The sequence below is a fragment of the Manis pentadactyla genome, chromosome 3, assembly GCF_030020395.1.
Source record: "Manis pentadactyla isolate mManPen7 chromosome 3, mManPen7.hap1, whole genome shotgun sequence".
Lineage (NCBI taxonomy): Eukaryota > Metazoa > Chordata > Mammalia > Pholidota > Manidae > Manis > Manis pentadactyla.
The window spans coordinates 9,381,232-9,399,659 of NC_080021.1; the positions used below are offsets into that span (position 1 = coordinate 9,381,232).

General features: G+C 50.7%; 1 protein-coding gene across 2 annotated transcripts in view; it reads right to left on the reverse strand.

Annotated features, from left to right (window-relative positions):
- Window positions 1-1,530: 1,530 nt before the first annotated feature.
- Window positions 1,531-18,428, reverse strand: part of CCN4 (cellular communication network factor 4) — a 33,131-nt gene continuing 16,233 nt past the window's right edge. The window contains exons 2-6 of one of the 2 annotated variants that reach the window (XM_036890544.2): window positions 16,736-16,823; window positions 16,567-16,646; window positions 10,440-10,700; window positions 7,417-7,610; window positions 1,531-5,699 (exon numbers count right to left, since the gene is read on the reverse strand). In XM_036890544.2, coding sequence (XP_036746439.2) covers window positions 5,400-5,699; window positions 7,417-7,610; window positions 10,440-10,700; window positions 16,567-16,646; window positions 16,736-16,823 — 923 coding nt within the window. In that variant the 3' untranslated portion in view covers window positions 1,531-5,399. Of the gene's footprint in view, window positions 5,700-7,416; window positions 7,611-10,439; window positions 10,701-16,543; window positions 16,824-18,428 lie in introns of both variants that reach the window. The other variant, XM_057497731.1, reaches the window with a different exon arrangement.

An 18,428-nucleotide genomic window follows, 5' to 3' on the forward strand; every position in this document is an offset into this window, starting at 1 on the left:
CACATGAGCTTGGCACCAGCTTCTTCATGTCTTTAGAAGTCATTTTTGCTCAGATCTATATTTGGCAAGAACCCAAATTCAGCTGAAACTTAGACTTCTGAATACACAGGATACTGTCGCATTTTAATTTCATCAGTGAGGACAGTTGAGGACACTGCTGTCTCTGTTATATGCTTTTTTTACCTTCATGATTAAATGCTCTGGTCCTTCCCCCCAAGTATCATTTTCCTAGACCTTCAACCACCTGATATCATCAGGAATTTCTCCTAAAATCTACTTAATAATCTTAATCTGAGGCATCCATAGAACTCCATGACCTAACTTCTAATTTTGAAAAAGGCATGCTTCAGGGAAGAAGTGTGGCAATTGTTTTTTTGTTTGTTTGTTTTGGGAATCAATTCTCCCCTTGACTTTCTGGTAGTAATGTGTTTTGGGGGTAATGGATGAAAGGATTTGGCCAGAAGGCATCAAATGTATCATTCACTTCATTTTCTCAGCTGTCTGCATATCTGTCCATCTAGTTGAGCACGTGCTGTACACTGCGCTGGGTTGGGGAGACCCAGGAAAGTATGACACCTTCCTGCCTTAAAGAAGCTGGCTGTTTAATCAAATGACAACATAAAATGATAACAGAAAAATTAAAAAGTTAAGGGATCGAGGAGCATATGATTAAAGTAAAAAAGCACTCAACTGAATACTGGGGACACTTTTTGCTTTCTATGTCTATTTTGAAGTAAAGACTAAATAAGTCCTTACACACACACACATTGACTCCAAATTTTACTATAAAGCCTTGCTGATTATCGCCAGCTCATGAGGAAACTGAGGCACGGCTAATAATAGATGTGTCCCTTAAGTGCTTACCATGTACCAAGTTCTATTCTAAAACTTTGCAAGCAGTATGCATTTTATCACCACACGGCAGGTGCTATCATTTTCTGCATTTCATACCTGAGGAAACAGACTCAGATGGATTAAGTGAGGAATTCCAGTAAGGAGTAAAGTCTATAAAGACCCACTTGATTCTCAAAGTCAGAACTGTTTCCATTGTATCGTGCAACCTCCTTTATGCTTCTTTTTACTCCCATTGGTTCCTAAGGCAGCTGGCAATAGATACTTTCTCCATCCAGCCAGCTCCGGCTTACTCCAGCCCTGGCATGTGCTGGGCACTCGGCTAGGCTCAGAGGATACAGTCATGGCCCCTGGCCTCAAGGAACCCAGTCTAGTTGGGGATATAGAAAGGCACTGAATAAATGAGGGAGTGAGTGGGTGAATGAGTGAATGCTAAAATTTCTATTTTATATTTACATGAGGTGTCTTTCAGCCTGGATACTTTTGTAGCTCTGATCTTTTGTGTATTCCAGAATTCATAATTCTAAGCCCATCTCCAAGCTTCTAGCTATTTTTATGACCATATATAAAACTCTGGGAACTAATTTCCACCATCTGCACATTTATTGAATGTGCTCGGTGCTCCCTCATTGCCTCATAATAACTGAATGTACAAGAAAACCCACCAAATCCAGTAAGTCACTTTGCTGATGATTTATTGCTTTAAGGAGAATAGCTATAAACAGGGAATCTGAGCAATGAAAACCCTTCACATTGAACAAACACACGCCACGCTGCACAAATCATGAGAAAAATGGGGAATGTCGTAAAACATGACAGATTGCCCAAGTGGTATTTTTCCTCTATTGGGAAATTCCAAGACAATTCTTTGCATGTATTTTTTAGTCACTTACAAAAATGGCAGTAGGAATTCTTAAATATTAAGTCACAGTCTGAAAAAAGATATGTACATACATTTATACACACACACACACACACACATATAATCTACCTGCAGAGATAGTTGCCCATTCTGATCATCTATGCTTCCCAGATGTGCAGGGTCATCATGGAGTTACTCTGAGCATCAAAGTAAAGCTTTAAAAAGAAGTGACATCATGCAACATGATAGTTACAGGCTACATTACTTCCCCACAATGCCTGTGTAAACACAGTACAATGGTAATGAGATTAGAGACAATCAGATCATTTGAGTCTGCTTCCTTTGATCATTCTCTGAATCACCTTCAAAATTAAAATTGCAGCTATTATCAGTAAAGTGGCCCCTGTACCTTTTGACTTGGGGGCAGGCTAATTGGGCTTGGTGTCAAAAAAGACGGCTCTGGCGTCAGACTCACCTCAGCTTGAGATCCTGGTCTGCAGTTCCCTGGCTGGTAAGACATTGAGCAAATGATTTCTATAAGCCTCAGCTGTCTTATCTCAGCTAAAATGAGGAAATGATAATAATGCCATATCTCCTAAGTTTGCTATGATGATTAAATAGATATGGCAGTAGAGCGCCTAGCATAGGGGCTGAGTACTCACCAAATGCTTATGAGTTAAGCTGTAGCAAGAATTAGTGGTTTGGTGAATTCATCTCTCCTTCCTCCATACCTACCTAAGTGCCCCAGAGAAATGTACCCTGAGTGCTAACGTGAATTTATTCACCAAAGCTTAATGGGCTCTTGGTGTACCTGTCCGCACCTGGAATGCGAAGTTACCAGGGCAGGAGAGACGATCAATCAGATCTACTTGATCCCCTGCCCAGGTGACCCTCCCATAGGGGTCATTCAGGCTGGGCCCGGAGGCCTCCCAGAGAGCCAGACGGTAGGAGCAAGGCTTTGAGATCCAACTTTTTTTGGCTGATTTCTCCATCAGTCTCAGATTTAAAACTGACTTTCCAGTTATAAAATGGGGAAGAGACACTTACAATTGATGTGGTAATTAGTCAGAGAATTAAAATTTAGCATCGTTCTTGGCACCACGTATGCACTCAATAAAGGGACTTTTTTTTGTTATGATTATGACTAACTTTTGCTGAAGCAGGTCACACCATTGCTGGGTAGTTCTGACTGCTACAAAGAACTTCCTCACGTTGGGCCCAAATCTCCTTCCCCAGAACTTCAAAACAGAGAGCTGAGACTTTCCCTCTGCGGCTGCCTAGAATAGGTCCGTTTCTCCAAACAAACTAACTGGGGCATTCCGGCCACCGCTTCCCATCCATTCCCAGGACAATCCCCTAAATCCTCCAGCCAGGCTCCCTCTGATTTCAGAAGTCATATTCAGTTTCCCAGTATTCAGTAAGAACCTACCGCTTGAGTTTCTGCAAATAGCAGTGTTAGCTGTCTTCTAGTCCTTGTTGCTTGTAGATGGCAGATGATTTCACTCCAAGATAATCTAGTACGATCCCCACAGATTGATAGAAGAAAGTATGCATGGGGTAAATTGTCTTCACACAAGAATTCTTCTTTGTTTTTTGTGTAATAGAAATGTACATTTTAAAAAATATCTTTTCCTATGGCTCTTAAAATAAGATTTGGTTGATAAAAATTAGATTGTCATGTAATTTTGGAATCATAGAGCTTCTACCTGAAAGTATAGCACCTACACCAGTCCCTTTACTCATCAAACCCACGTTGAGCACCACTGTATGCCTTGCACTGGGCTAGGCATCCGGGTGGTCACAGTAAGCAGGATGCATCCCCAGTCCCATTTTCCTGTTCAGGATTTCCTTTGCACACCACACAGAATTATCCCACCAATACTGCACGTCGTTCCATCTGCAGCATCGGGTAAGCAAAGCCATCTTTCAAACGCATGCTGAGAGCTGGTTCTGAAGGAGGGGATGACCTGTGTGGGCTTCATGGGGTTTTGTCTGTTCCATATTTCTTTGGCTGTCCAGAGGCCTAAATTATCTGAAAGTCAAATAGTCTTGTCTTGGGAGAAGAGCAGAGAGACAGGGAAAGAGCAAAACGCGAGAGCGGGATGTCGATGATTCCGAGGCTACCCTGCTCCGACACGCTGGGAAGCGTGCGCAGTGACAGAGTCAGCCTGGCTTGGATTTGCAGCCCGACTCCCGCCTGCCTCACTTCCCAGCTGGGGGCTTGGGTCAGGCTGCCATCCCTTTCTGATCTTCCGTTTCACATTTGTAAGAACAGAAACAATAAAGGTCACTTTTCGACATGCTTGTGAAGTAACCATGAGCTAGCGTATGTAAAGCACTGAGAATGATGTCTGGCACCCAGAAGGAACTAAATAAAAGAATTAGAACAGTAAATATCTACTTTTTACTAATAAGATAAATAACAGCCTCATTTCCATTCATAACAACCTCCTCTTCCTTTTAGCTCCAACCCCTTGCGGCCTGTAATCCCAGTTAAATACAACTCTGCTTCTAAACGACTGGTACACCTCTGTTGGCCTACCAGAACTGGGTTGTTTGGATCAGCAGACCCAAAGTCTGTGACAGGGACCCCCGTGGCGGAAAGAGATGTCCTAGGCCGTGACTCTTGCCGCCTGGACTGATGCAGAATGAACCCACTTCTGTTTTGACCCACACCAAGCCTGGACCTGTCGTAGTCATTTCGGGTGTGTTTGGCCTGGCCTTGGGCTGGGTCTCCCAAGGCTCTGTAAGAGCAGAGGAAAGTTCCAGCATGCCACTCTAGGGGTCAGAGAGGTCATCCCAGGGGCTCCACCAGCTCCCATGAGCCCCTAAGGAGGGAGAGGTTCTGGATGCGAGGAAGAGGCTGGCCAGTTGCCCAGGGCCCTGCTGGTCAGCAGTAGATTTGGTGCTAGGGTCCATCACTTGTTCTGAAAATTGGCTGACCCTGCTCTGACCTTGGAGCATTGACTGGGGACTCTTCCCATGAACAAGAATGGAATTTGTCAAGTAGCATTTCTTTCTGGAATGAACCCAAGTTGTGCCCTTCACAGTGCAGGGATGTAGAGAAACTTAACCTCAACAATGCCCGGATTTATGGATACAACTTACCATTAAAAATCATAAACCAAACAACCACTCACTTCACTTGGCAAATATTTGGTGACCTTGGGTGCACAAATCTTTGGAATCAGAGATACTTTGGTGTCCTGTGGCTTGAACTGTCTATTAGAGGGCAACTTGGCAGGGCCCAAATAATAGACTATTCCATTGTCCCATATCCATCTGTCCTTCCGCACGGACCCAGAATACTGTGGTTTGGCATCTGCAGAGGGAATTAGTGATATTGAATGCCTAGCTGATTCTGTTCCTTTGGACTCAGGCAAGACCCAGCAGGACCTCCAGTGACGGGACAGGCTTGTCAGCTGGGGTATTGTCCAGAACAGCTAGAGACACTTTCTTTGAAGTGTATGTAGAATGCTGCCAAGGAATGGACTCATAGTCTGAGCCTGAAACGCACCATAATGGGTCCTTTCGATGGTCAGAAAAAGAAAAGGGGGCCAAGGGTCAGGATCAGGGTGGTTAGAAGGGGGTGGGAAGTGGACAAAACAAGGCTCAGCTGGGCCTCAGAGGGCTGGCTGCTTTGCAAGCATTGGGCCAGGACCCGAGCCCCGTGTTTTGTGCGCACCTAATTGGCAATTTCTGAGAAGTCAGGGTAGGATTCCAAGTCAGCAAAGATATCGTTGGGATTCCTACAGCTCAAGTTGCAGAAGCAAGCGTTAATCCACAGCACCTGGCGGGAGAAGCCCGGCCCGTCGGGACACTGGAAAGAGACACTGATGGTCTTGGACTTGTAGGGGATGCAGCATCTGTTGTCCACGCAGACCCCGCAGTACTTGGGCCGGTAGGAGCACATGCTGATGCAGCCAGCAAGGGTGAAGTTCATGGGTGCCTCTGGCTGGTATACAGCTAAACACTTCTTCCCCTCCTGCAGAAAAGGGGGTTTCAGTTGGGAAGCTCTGAGGATGAACAGCCACCTTCCTCCCTCCAAACCCCTGGTTCTTCCCTGTTCACTTATCGTATGGGGAACACTCCACCTTACTTCGGATTTGCAGCATCTGCAAGGTAGGAAGGGCTTCCCCCAATACAACAAGGCCCAGCCACATTTTGCAGGGGTAAGCCGAGGATCACAGGAGGGGACTGCCTTGCCTGGGTGCTACCTCCCAGCTTCCTGAGGTCCAGTCCTTTGTCACAGTGTCACCAGTACAGGCTGCCTTTGTAGCTCCTTCAGTCAAAGTGCCCTCAGCTAGTTAGCAGCAGAGCCACTGTGGGATTCCAGGAGGGGGTGGGGTACACTTTGCCCCAGAACACACACACACACACACACACCATCATGCAATGTATTCACCTGGATCAGCATCCTTTAAAGGTAGCTCTTTTCCTCCACTGGGCTATGGGCCACTCGGGAGTGGGGACCTTTCTGTGTCCTGCAGCCTAACTCCGTGCTTAGTACATAGCAGGCTCTTACTAAACTCATTAGACCAGTGGTTCCTGGGGTTTGCCGGCTGCCAGCACTGTGCCTGAACTGGGGTAGAGCAGATCCTGGCTCTGTGGGGCCTGAGGCTTATATAATTTGAAGAGCCATCTTAGGCACATCATTATGGAAAGAAAATCAGGTGGAAATCATGAGCCAAAAGCAAGGGGCTTGAATCAGCTCTGTGGCAGACCTACTGCTATCTCGAATGCGCCCAGCTTGGGGACTTTGTTCCTATTATTCCTGCAGCCGGTGACATTTAGACTCATGCTTTCAGTTAAGAGATGTCTGCTGAGTACCTACTGTGCACCAAGCACCAAGAATACAAAGGCTAGGATGGCAGGGGAAAATAATCAGAGAGGAAGGAGAAGGGAGAGGTGGAAGCATCCAGTTGATTGGCAGAGATGATTGGAGTAGGGACCAGGGGACAGGAAGCAATGTCTGATGTCTAAGAAGGAACATGGGAAGCTGGGCCATCTTGCCAACTGGGTAACCCTCTCCTCAGCATCCCCAAGAAACCATCATCTAAAACCAGAACCAGTGCTGATGTCTGTTATGTGACACTGGGGCCTGTCACGGGTCTAAGGCACAAGAGAGGAGGCCTTGACTTAGGCAAATCACATCTATTTCTACCTCCCAGGACTAGGTCTCAGTCTACTGGGTCCCACTACCTCCTTGATCCCTTATTTTAATTATCTTAGACTCTCAAAGCTGGAAGGGATGTCTGAAATCCTCTCCAATACTTTCCTGATGAGGGTCTAGGGCTCAGAGATGTAAGGAGATAGGCCACAGCAGCGTGCATCAGCTGCAGACAGGCCTGGGACGCCGGCTGTCCTGAGCTGTTTCGGGCTCCCCTATCACCGGGTGTGGCTGTCCTGCAGGCACATGTAGGTGCAGGCTGGCAGGGAGCAGAGGGGATTGGCAGTCAGTGAGGGCCCCTCACAATCGTCGCAGGAGGGCCCTTCTGAGGTCCCTGGGTTTTCTCCAGACTGACCTTGATTCTAATAGCATGTTCACCGCAATCACTAATATCCCAGATAACTGTTATGAGGTGGACTTAATTATTCCCATTTTACAAATGGCTGCACAAGGACGTTCAGGAGCCAGGCTCACAGCTGGGCTTGTCTGCGTGTCACGTGCAGGTGCCGGCCCACCCTGGAGGTGCACCCACCTTGATGTGTGGGCGGATGTCCAGGTCACACGGCCGCAGGTTGCAGAGGCGGCTTTCTTGCTCAGGCCAGCACCGGGCGTTGGCACTGGAGATCCGCGTAGAGACCCCCAAGCCGCAGGTGGCGGAACAGGGGCTCCAAGGGCTCCTGTAGGCTATGCAGTTCCTCTGCCATGTCTCCACCTCCCCGGCGGCTGCTGTGGATAGAGACCAGATGCCCTGTGAGTCTCCAGCCCCTGTCTGCCCCTAATCCCCACTACTGCCACAGTAGGGGGCTGGGGGATCCCTGAAACTCAGAGAGGAGGAATGTGGGCTGTCCCTCGCCACAGGAGGGCAAATTGGCTTCTAACCAGCCTGGGTTCCCAAGGGGAAGAGCCTTGTTCTGAGCTCCTTCTACTCCTCTGGGGGGAAAGCCCTCCCTAGAGACAGGCGGACCTGAATTCACATGGTCTGGACCACCTACAAGCTGTGGCTCACCCTGGACCTCAGTCTCCTTGTCGTGACAATACCATCTGCCATGTGGGGCTGGTATGGCGAGAAGGGCCCATTCACTGAGTATGTATCAGGCACTGGGAATAAAAGATCAACGATACTGCCTTTGCCCTTGCAGAGATCAAGTTCATTTGGAGAGCATCAAAGGGAGGGCCTGTTTCCTAGAACCCGTATTTGTTCCAGGTGATGCTGAGGGCATAACGATTAAGGGGACACAGGCTTCAGAGTCGAGTTGCCTGGGTTCAGCTCTGAGCACGGCCGCTTAGAAGCTGGGCAGCTTCCAAAAAGCTAGCTCCCACCTCTGTGCCTCGGGCTCCCCACCTGCAACTGGGGTTGACGATAGCAGCTCCCTCCCAGGGCTGTGGGCAGGGAAGGTGGGTTCACACTCACAGAAGTGAGCAAGCTGTCCCCGCTCCTCAGTAACCCTCAGCAAATATGAGCTTGTGTGCTTTCTTAACTGTCAACCAAATAAAGATCAACTCTCGGATGGTTCGGTTGACGTAAGTACCCCAAGCATCTAGGATAAGATGTGTGCCGTTGCTTAGTGAATATCTGAGAAACGGAAAATGGGGTGAGCTACAGATGGAGGTACCTGCAAAACTAGTAAGACAAAGGAGAGAGCCCATGGAAAGATGGAGCAGATACCCCAGAAAGACCTGGAGAGGAGGGCAGTCCCGCGCTGACACACACACACCTGGGTAGACCGAGAGGCTCAGGCAGAGGGGGTCGGGGGAGGCTGACGGAAGGGCAGAGAAGAGAGGGAGAGGGGGTGAGAGGATGGGATGGGAGATGAAGGGGATAGAGAGCGGGGGAAGGGGAGAGAGGGGCAAAGAGAGATAGGGAAGAAAAGCCGTCTACTAGGATCGTAAGGAGAGAGAGGAAAGGAGAGGGTCGAGGCTCCCAACCCAGGCCCGCCAAGTTAACAGGTGTGCAGAGAACGCGGATGAGTGGACACAGGACTGAACGAGAGAAAAGGGGGGTCCGAGAGACGCAGCAGCCACAGGAGGGGCACCTGAGGACAGAGGCTGGGCTGGGCTGGGCTGGGCTGGAGCCTGGAGGGGGGGAGGCGGTGGGAAGGGATTTGCCTACGAGGATAAAACAGCTGTGGTTTCTGGGTCGCCCTCTGGGGAGGCAGGGACTCGGCTCATACTCAGTCCGAAAGGGGTCACTGGGCCACATACAATGGGCAGGTGGCCGCTGCCCCTCCCCTCTGTGAGCCTGATGTGGTGGGACTGACGCCTGGGGCCTGCTAGGGACAGAGCCTTCCCTGTCCCCCCCTCCATCAACATGGGGCTGCTTCGTGTGGCTGGCTCAGCCCACAGGGCCCCTCAAGCCCCTTCCAGAAAAGCTGCACCTCCCTGAGCCGTGAGGGCAGGGGCAGGGTGGGGGACCACTCCCCTTGTCTTTCCTGGTCCAGTGGGGCCCCCAGAGGGCACGCAGCCTGGGCGCAGTCTCTTCTGTTGGGCTGGTGCCTCCGCCCCCCTCTCCTTTCCTGCTCCCCAGTTTGTCTTCTCTGAAACACGTTCTTCCCTTGGCTTCTGTGAAACCTCTTCCTCCTGTTCCTGTCCTGCCTCATGGATTTGTCTTTCTCTCCCTCACCTTAAGTGGTGGTGGCCCCAGGGTTCTTACCAGGGCAATGTTATCCCCCAGGGCACAATGAGCAACATCCGGAGGTATTTTTGGCTATTATTACTTGGGGGGCAGGTGCTATTGGCATCTAGTAGGTACAGGCTAGAGATGCTGCTAAACACCCACATGCACAGGGCAGCCCTCACCGCAAAGAATTCTCTGGTCCAAAATGCTGTCAGCATCAAGGTTGAGCAAGCTCAGGCACTTAGAATTTTAAAACAATGACCAGTATCCTTAGAACTCCCAGACTCTACTGCCATTTCTTCACTCCTTCATGTCCACTTACTTGGTGGACGCCCTCCTTCTAGAAATGTTCTTACCTGCTGTCTTCCATGTCATCAGACGCTTCTGTGCACCCCTCAAATGTCAGCCCTCCCAGCCCCCTGCTCCAGGCCACCGTCTCATTCCACACATCCTCCCTAAGCCATCCCACCCCCAGCAGCAGCTCCCGGCAGATGGCCTCCGGAGCCCTCTCTGCCGTCCCCCTCTTCAATGCTGCCCCACAGGATGCTTCTCTGGGTGATCCCCCAGGCAGGGTGCCTGGTCTCCAACAGCACAGGTCTCCTTCGCACACAGCGCCCTGCTCTGGTATCCCAGCCTAGGAAATGACGAGCCCCAGGAGTCACCCCACCCGCCTCTCTCCTTCACCTCATGCTCTGGATTGACCCCACACTTTCAGTCTTACTGGCCAGTGACTCTTGCATCTGCCCCTTGCTTGCCACCTATTCTCCCACTGCCCTAGTCCAGATCCTCATTAGCCCATCTACCCATCCATCCATCCGCTCATCCACCTGTCCACCTGTCCACTCATCCATCCATCTATCCATCCATATGATAGCTCCACGGGGGTCTGCAACCCACCCTGGGGCCCATCCTCCCTGCACATTCTAGCACCCTGCACCCACCAAAGGCTCCCGTGTGGCGCTGCGCTGTCTTGCGTGTCCTCCTGGCATTGTTGTCACACACCCACTGCTGGCAGCAGTGGCCGGGCAGGCTCACTTGCCGGGGGTGGCTGCACCAGAGCCGTGGGGGGCGCGCACGGAGGCACAGCGGCGTGCAGCCCACCGCGCCATCCACGCAGGTGCAGTTGTATTTGCAGTTGGGCTGGAAGGACTGGCCATTGGTGTAGTGCACCCCATCCAGGACGCAGCCCACGCCGACCACCTCTGTGAAGACAAACGCGGCCTGGGTCAGGCCCTGTGGGTGGGTACGGGTGCCCCTGACCTGGGTAGCCTCCCACCGCTGGATGGAGCATAGACCTCAGGAATCGGTCCCAGTATGGCAGATGGGCAGGGCACCACGACCAGGTGAGTGAAGGTGCTGGGCCCAGCCAGCCGCTGGGGACCCTGGGGGGACTCCGGAGGAGAGGAATATGCAGGGTCCTTTATAGCTTCAGAAACCACCCACTGAGCAACACCTAATGCCAGTCTGGGTGGGCTGGTCACTGGGTGAGAGGCAGAGCATGGTGGGTGTGGGGACCCAGGCAGCTGGCTCCCTGTCCTTTCCCAGCACATGGCACAAAGCCTGGAACTGACAACATCTGCACCTAGGCTAATGGTTCTTAAGGGGCAGACATGTAAAGCCAATCAGAAGACTTTGGAGCAAAGATTCCATTCATTCAATACCTGTTTATGGAGTGTTCTAGGTACTGGAGATTCAGAAGTGAACAAACAGAGCTTGCACTGTAGCGGGGATGGGTAGGAGGTGGATGGGCACGGGAGCCAGGGAGCAAAGGAAGCGGGAGGGGCAGCTGCAGGTTTAAGGGAGGAGAGCAGAGAAGGCCTCATGGAGGTGATGATTCTTCAGCAAAGATGGAAAGGAGGCGGGGGTGGCGCCTATCTGGGCAGGGGTGGCCTGTAGGTGTAAAGACCTGGGGTGGGAGCTGGATTGGGACGTGGGAGGTGGCAGGAGGTGGGCTGAGAGAGGACTTCCTTACAGGCTGAGGAAGCCACCAAGCGAGTAGAGCCTAGACCCGTGCCACACAGCAGCTGCCCAGTAAGTAACCAGTGAGGCAATGCTATGGATTCTGCTCCTCAGGAGCACTGGTGGTGTTGAGCGGAGACTAAGCTGAAGGGGGTCAGGGCAGCGTCAGGCAGGCGCCTGTCATTCAGAAGAGAGGGGCCGTGCCCAGACACGGATGGGGGTCACCTGGTGCCCTGAGGAGGCGTCAGCTTCTGAGTACATGTGGAAGGACTTGCTGACGATGGGATGTGAGGAGGAGGAGCCGGGAGTCGGGAATGAGCCCTGGGCGGAGAGAAATGCTCTGTCCCCAGGGTTGCTGGCACTGGGGTCAGGGGACTCTAGAGTTCTTCTTAGATATGAAATGCCTGTTTGACATCCGAGCAGCCACGTGGGGTTGGTTACACAGCCCAGAGTTCCATGAGAGGCCCGGGACTCCTAGGTCTGCAGGGCTCCCACCTTGAGGTTGTGTCCTGCCCTGAAGACAGCGTCTGGACGTGCAGGCAGGGAGCCCCCGGGCAGCAAGGGTGCCCACCCAAGGAGGGCTAGTTCAGAATCTGCAGGCAGTCTGCCAATAATTGTAGCCGATCTCCTGGCTTTGCCTGAAGGTGGTTATTAATAGTGATGATTCCACCGTCTAAGAGGATCGAAGGTTTCCTAAGCGCTCTGTTCTTGGTCACCTGACCTGCTCTGTGCCAGTCTCTCTTGCATTTTTTATTTCATCCCACGGGGAAATGCTACCACATTATCACCTCCATTTTCATATACGGCAAACAGTCTCAGCAAGGGTAAGTCACGATCCGAAGGTGACACAGCTAGACACAGAGTCTCACTCAGTGTGTGGGGACGTTGACGTGGCTGCTGTTTCTCCTGGGAGGTGATCGGATAAGGAGGAGGTTCAGAGAGGAAATGCGCTAACGCCCGCTGACCATCTGATCTCCTGCCAGGCACCATCTGACCGTTATCTCATTCAGCTCTCCAGTGACGTCACCAGGGGAGTTTATCAGGCCACAGGGAGGGCGAGTGATTCATTAGCTCAGGGTCCCCCAGCTTCCCAATGATGGAGCTCCACCTCGACCCCAGGGGTTCTGACTCCACAGCCTATTTCCTCTCCCCAGACACCAGAAAAGCAAGGGAAATAGGAAAAAGGCAAAGCAAAACAAAACAAAACAAAGCAGAGGAAGCCTTGGGGGAATCACTCATCTTTGCCTTCTGAGTCACCCCCCACCGCGCCCTCTGGCTCGGGGAAAGCGTGTGCAGGGGGGATCCGGGTGCTGGTGGCTCCCCTGCCTGCCTGTCACAGGCTCCAGAGGGAGCAGGGGTGTGATGGCTGTGGGTGGGCCCCTCGGTGCTGGTGCCTTCTCCCCATTCCCGTTCTTTCTAACTGACTGAAGGACCAGCTCCTGGGGAAGCTGACTGAGTATCTTTCACCATCTCCTCTTTAATCTCAGACATGCAAGTCCGGACATGGCCTGGTGAGTTTTCCTCTAACCGAAGGACTTCCAGGAACTCAGGTCACCCCTGGGCCTTCACTCCCCTCACCTACACCCCTAGTGGACTGTCAGCTTCGTGGGAGCAGGAAGTGTGGGTCATGTGTCTTGTATTACCCTGTTGTGTTATCACTCACCTAAGTTCACTGTGGGGATGAATCCATGGATGGATGGATGGGAGGTGGGATGAAACCTCATCTTTCTTGGGCTCCTTACCTCCCATCAGTGGTACTGATTCCAACCACCCAAAGAGATAGGCATTATCTGTCACATTTTCCCTGATGTGGAAACTGACCCTTCAAAGGTTAAGTAGCATGCCTGAAGTCACCACACTCATTAGTTGTGGTATTGGCATTCAAACTCAGGTTGCCTGGCTCTAAGGACCATGTGTGAGTTTCTGCACCCTCACCCTTCATGCTGGGGGTGGGTCTGAGCCTGGAACTAGACCTGCCCTTTCTCCGAGGACAGCTCTGGACAGGGTGATGTCTACAGAGGAAAGCGAAAACAAGGCCAGTAAAACAATGACCACAGAGCGTCCAATCACATTCGAGGCTTTCATGTGTGGCCTTGTTTATTCTTGAAAACCACATGAGGTTGGTTTGATAGAGGTCCTTCAAGTGATGTGACCGAGGTCACGTAGCCAGCAAGTTGCAGAGCAGGATTCAAAACCCAGGTCTGTCTGCCTGTATGTTTCAGGATCTTTCCAGCTGACCACAGTGCTCTCAAGCCTCCTGACTCAGAGAAATGTTTGTACAACCAAAATAGTCAGAGTACAATTCAGAGGTCACTCTCTGCCCACAGAAGCATTTAGTTTGGCTCACAGACTGTTCTTTAAAAATTTTTTGAATGTGTTGCCAGCATTTAAAAACCATACACAAATCTGAATTTGGGGATTCTCTGGAAATCCAGCAGAACAGACAAGACCAAGTTCACTTTTCTGCCTTGGCCACAGAGGCTGGAGTGGGGACGTCTGATCGTCACAGCTCACATTCACCAGTTGGCCTTATTCCCCACCATTCTCATGTGATTGCTCATTTCTGTTACCTGCCTTGTCCTGGCCCAGTTACATGCACATCTCCAAAGACAGACTTAGCTTGCCCTGGTGACTGTCCCTTGATCAAGTTGACCATTTGCTAAGACTGTCTATTTAGAGGAATTCTTCTTTCTCTTTCCCTCTGATCCTGAGGTGCCTTCCTCTCTACAGCCTTCGGACCTTGGACTCCCTTCTTTCTTGAGGTAGGGTCTCAATGACTCAGACATGACGGCAGCATTTCTGGAAAGATGTTCAGTGGAATACTAGCAAGGTGTATGTGTATTTGCATGTGCACATGTGTGCCTGTGATGCATCTGTGAGCATGTGTGGGTGGGATGGTGGGGGAGTAAAAATCTTCCTGGACAAAAGAGTTCACTGTGCAAAAAAGTTTGAAAAGAACGGTTGTTACGATCACTCCCCTTTTGGAGTTTGACAGTAGACATGGACATTTAAAACTTCTGAGAAGTTCTGTAATTCTTGTTTATCTTTATTCATTCCAATGTCTGCAAACTTATAGGACTAAAAAACCCTTGGCAAATATAACTAAGGAAAGGAAATATACAGAGACTCATGGTGAGGGGGAGCTAAGAGGCTGCAGTGAGTGAGGGCAGGATCTGAGATACAAGGGATGGCAGGGGTTTGATTGAGAAGGTGGTTTTTAGGACCCTGGTGGGGAAGGGCAGGAGGAGAAGCACTACTGGGGCCTGCAGAATCTCTGAGTCCAGGAGAGGATGTCTATAAAGGTATAATGCCCAGCACATAGTAAGATGTCAGTATAGCTTCAGGAATTAGTATAATACCAATAAACTGAATTACCTTCTTAATGACCTTGAAGAACTGCCATAAAAGGGGAAAGAAGTAATGAGACCGTCTCACATAATTGCAGGGGACTCTAGCGCAGGAAGGCTCAGCCAGATCTCCTTACCTGGGTACGGGGGGGGGAGCATGTGACTGACTGTGTATATTTGCAGTCAGTCTCAAGCTTAAGCATGCATGAGAATCCCCTGGGAAGCTTGTTAAAGGTGTAGATTCTCATCCCCACTTCCAGAGAATCTGAGTCAGTAAACTTGGGGTGGGGCTCAGAAATAGCACTTTTAACCAACGTGTCAGATAATTCTTTGGTGCTGCAAGTTCTTCTTGAGCACACTGTTTTATGAGACTAATAATGAGTATAAATAAAAGGGGGAAAGAAGTGGAAGGATGGGAGACCCCAAGGTGGTTAAAAAGCTAAAGAAAGATGACTTGGTATTAAAGTTGAAGCAGGAACCAATGATAAAAGAGCAGAAGGTGCTTGTAAATGAACCGTGAAGTTCAGGATTGTCTGACTTGGACTTAGAAGCATAACTCTCATCAACAACCACCTGAGGATGAGAGACTATGCTGTGTGTGAATATGTAATAACATGCATAGTAAGTCACGGTTATGGGGAGAGCTTGATTTAGCACTAAGGGAAGAAAGGGTTCTTTGGTTTACAAGGCTTCGTGTAACTTTTCTGAAGTTAGGCTGTTGTGTCATCATGCCTAGTTACCTCTGTTCATCATGCTGGGGCACATATCTTGGATAAATGCTTAGATGATTGAAGCTAAGTGAATACCAGTCTAAATAGAAACATGAGATCAGAAAGTCCCAGAAAGGAGGTCTTTGGGAACCCAAAAGGACAAGACGGAGTACTTGAAGAACGGCTTTCCCCACAACATGGGGATGTTGTAAAAACCAAGAGTAAAGAAAAAGAAAAAGCAATTAGAAACCCCAGGAAAACCAAAAGCCTTTATAAGAAAGGAAACCCAAATAAGTACACTATCTCATGCTATAGCAAACAATATTGAGAATACTTGATAGTGTATTACCAAAAATTATGACAATGATACTGGAAGACAGGAGTATCAGGTGATATTGAGGGGCTAAGTCATCATCTATTGTGTAGGAACATTAATAGATTATCCAAAATTGATATGTTAAGCCAAGCAAGATATAACAGAAGACACATACTATACAGTGGTAACTACCAGAAAACAGGGCTAAAAATTTTAAAGTAACTGTAGCAACTGAAGAAACATGGGTGGGTGACAGGAAAGGATGGTTGCAGGCTGCCTGGATTTTATTCTTTCAAGGCTGCTGGGTTGTTTTAAATCTTACTATTTTAATTTACAATATTACTGAGATATCTGGAGCTCTTCAGGGTCCTGGTGTCCCTGGGAGACCATGGGCACCCAGCAAAGGGTCCTACCACTAAGAGAATGAAAGCAGGTTCAGGTCTTTCCTGGTGGCTCCCTTTGCCCTGGAGTCGGCTGTGGATGTGCTTCCAGGACTGAGCAGAGAGCATGAAACCAGATGCTGGGGGCAAGAGGAATGCAGGCATCCTTTCTTTCTCAGGAAGGTCCCAGCTCCTGGCCTCTAATCATGGACTGGAGGGGGGATGCCTCCCACACAACAGGAGCCTAGCCAGGGGAAGGGCTACCAGTGAGGGGCCCTGGGCCAGAGCTGGGGTGCTTGGGACTGGCCAGAATGAAGGGAGGGTCTCACTTACGTGCACACACTCCTATTGCGTACCTCGGGCGGTCCCCGCTGTAGTCGCAGTAGAGGCCCCGGTGAGGATCACAGATGGCGGCCTCTGTGCAGTTGTCCCCAAGCTGCTGAGCACACATTTTACAGCATTCACAGCCGTCTGTGATGAGGCTGACCCCCAGTGGGCAGCGGGGTGGGGACGGGGGGCACTCACATGGCCACTTGCAGAATTGGGGGCGTGAAGACGTGTCCTCCAGCGGCTCCGGGGTGAAGGCCATCGTCGTGGGGGCTGGAGAGAGGGCCTGCGGGGCAATAGCACAGATAAAGGGGGCTGCCAGGCAGAGGTTTCAAAGCCCAAAGGGCTGCAACCACCTCTCTGTCTTCATAGCGTTCAAAACGTTTACATAAACTTGTCGTCAGCCATGCTTTTGTCATCTCCTTTCTGCTCAAGAAAACAGTCAGGATCAAGAAGCCAGGCAGGCAGAGAAGTAAGCCTGTTGCCTGAGTGGCCCTGCTGGCAGGTGGTGGGGCCCACATTCTACGTCAGAACCATGGCGGTGCTAAGCCTTGTGCATGTTTCCTTCCCTCCTGGGTCACCCCGCAGCCTGGGCAGCTGCTGAGTCGCCTCATCCTACCGATGCGGGAGCTGGGGCTGTGAGCAGCCCACTCTGTCTGATGGGCCACACAGTGGGGCCCGGCCTGCTTCCATGGCTCTTCTCTGTGTTCTAAGCTGTCGTCTGTGTCCTGAGGCGTTCACAGAGCCAACTGAGTCATTTGGCATCCAGTTTGGCCAGCTGACCTATTATTATTACTATTATTATTATTATTATTATTATTATTATTTCCCTGCTGGGCAGCAGGCATAGAATCTCACAGCCCGGTGTGGCTGGCTGTCCGTCCCTGTGGGGAGGAAGGTGTGCCCCCATGCCTGTGGGGGCCCGTGGGAGGGATCTTCATTTTGCAGCAGGGCCAATGGACCCGGTGCCACTGCCCCACTCGCACTCCTCTCACACCCCAGCCTCAGCCGGTAAGCTTCATCTTCATCCTGGCAGATGTGATGAACAAGATGACAGGCCAGCTGAGAAGAGAAACATGCCCCTAAGAGCCTTCCCTGTACTGAGGAATGGGCAGGTGGAATGAGAGGCCACTCTGCAGTGCCTGAAAGCGTGGGACCTTCTAGCTGCCTGTGTCTCGGATCCAGTTACCCTCTGTCCCCTCTGGCTGCCTCCCTGAACCATCCTCTCAGCTCCCTGGTACCCCAGAGGAAACAAGAGGCCCCTGAGGGAAGAAAATTGCCTCTGGACAGAGAATGCAGCCTGCTTCCCCGCATTCTCCCACCAGCCGGGCTAGGGGGCGTCCTATACAGGGCTTCTCAGCTGCGGGGAATTCTGAGGTCAGCAGAGATGAGGCCAGGCTTGTAGAGGAGCAAAGGCGGGGCTGGTTGGGCCCCAGGCCACCTGCTCCACCCGGAACCACAGGAGCCCACTCTAGGAATTTATAGATCTGCTTGCATTGTTTGAGTAACAGATGCTGAGGTATTCAGACAGGTTCTTTCCCCCTTTTCCCAAGTTGGAAACTGAGAGCCAGAGAGGCAGAGGGACACGGCCAGGGTAATCCTTTCTGTGTCACACAAACATCTTTCCCAGTTCTCATGTCTGCACTCTGTGGTTTTGCCTCCTCTGGATACTTTCAGTCACTCAACAAGGGGCTGTCTAACTAGTTCATAGTCCCTCTTCAGTTTTAGGCATTTGAAGACGAATTTAAAAGCTGTACTTGAAGAACCCACAGCTTATGGGAGAGACAGATGTTACAGGTGGTTTATTGCAATTCGAGGCTATATGCGGAGCGCTGGGCATCCTGGGGGAGCCCTGGGAACTCTCTGGATACCAGGCAGGCATCTCTCTGCC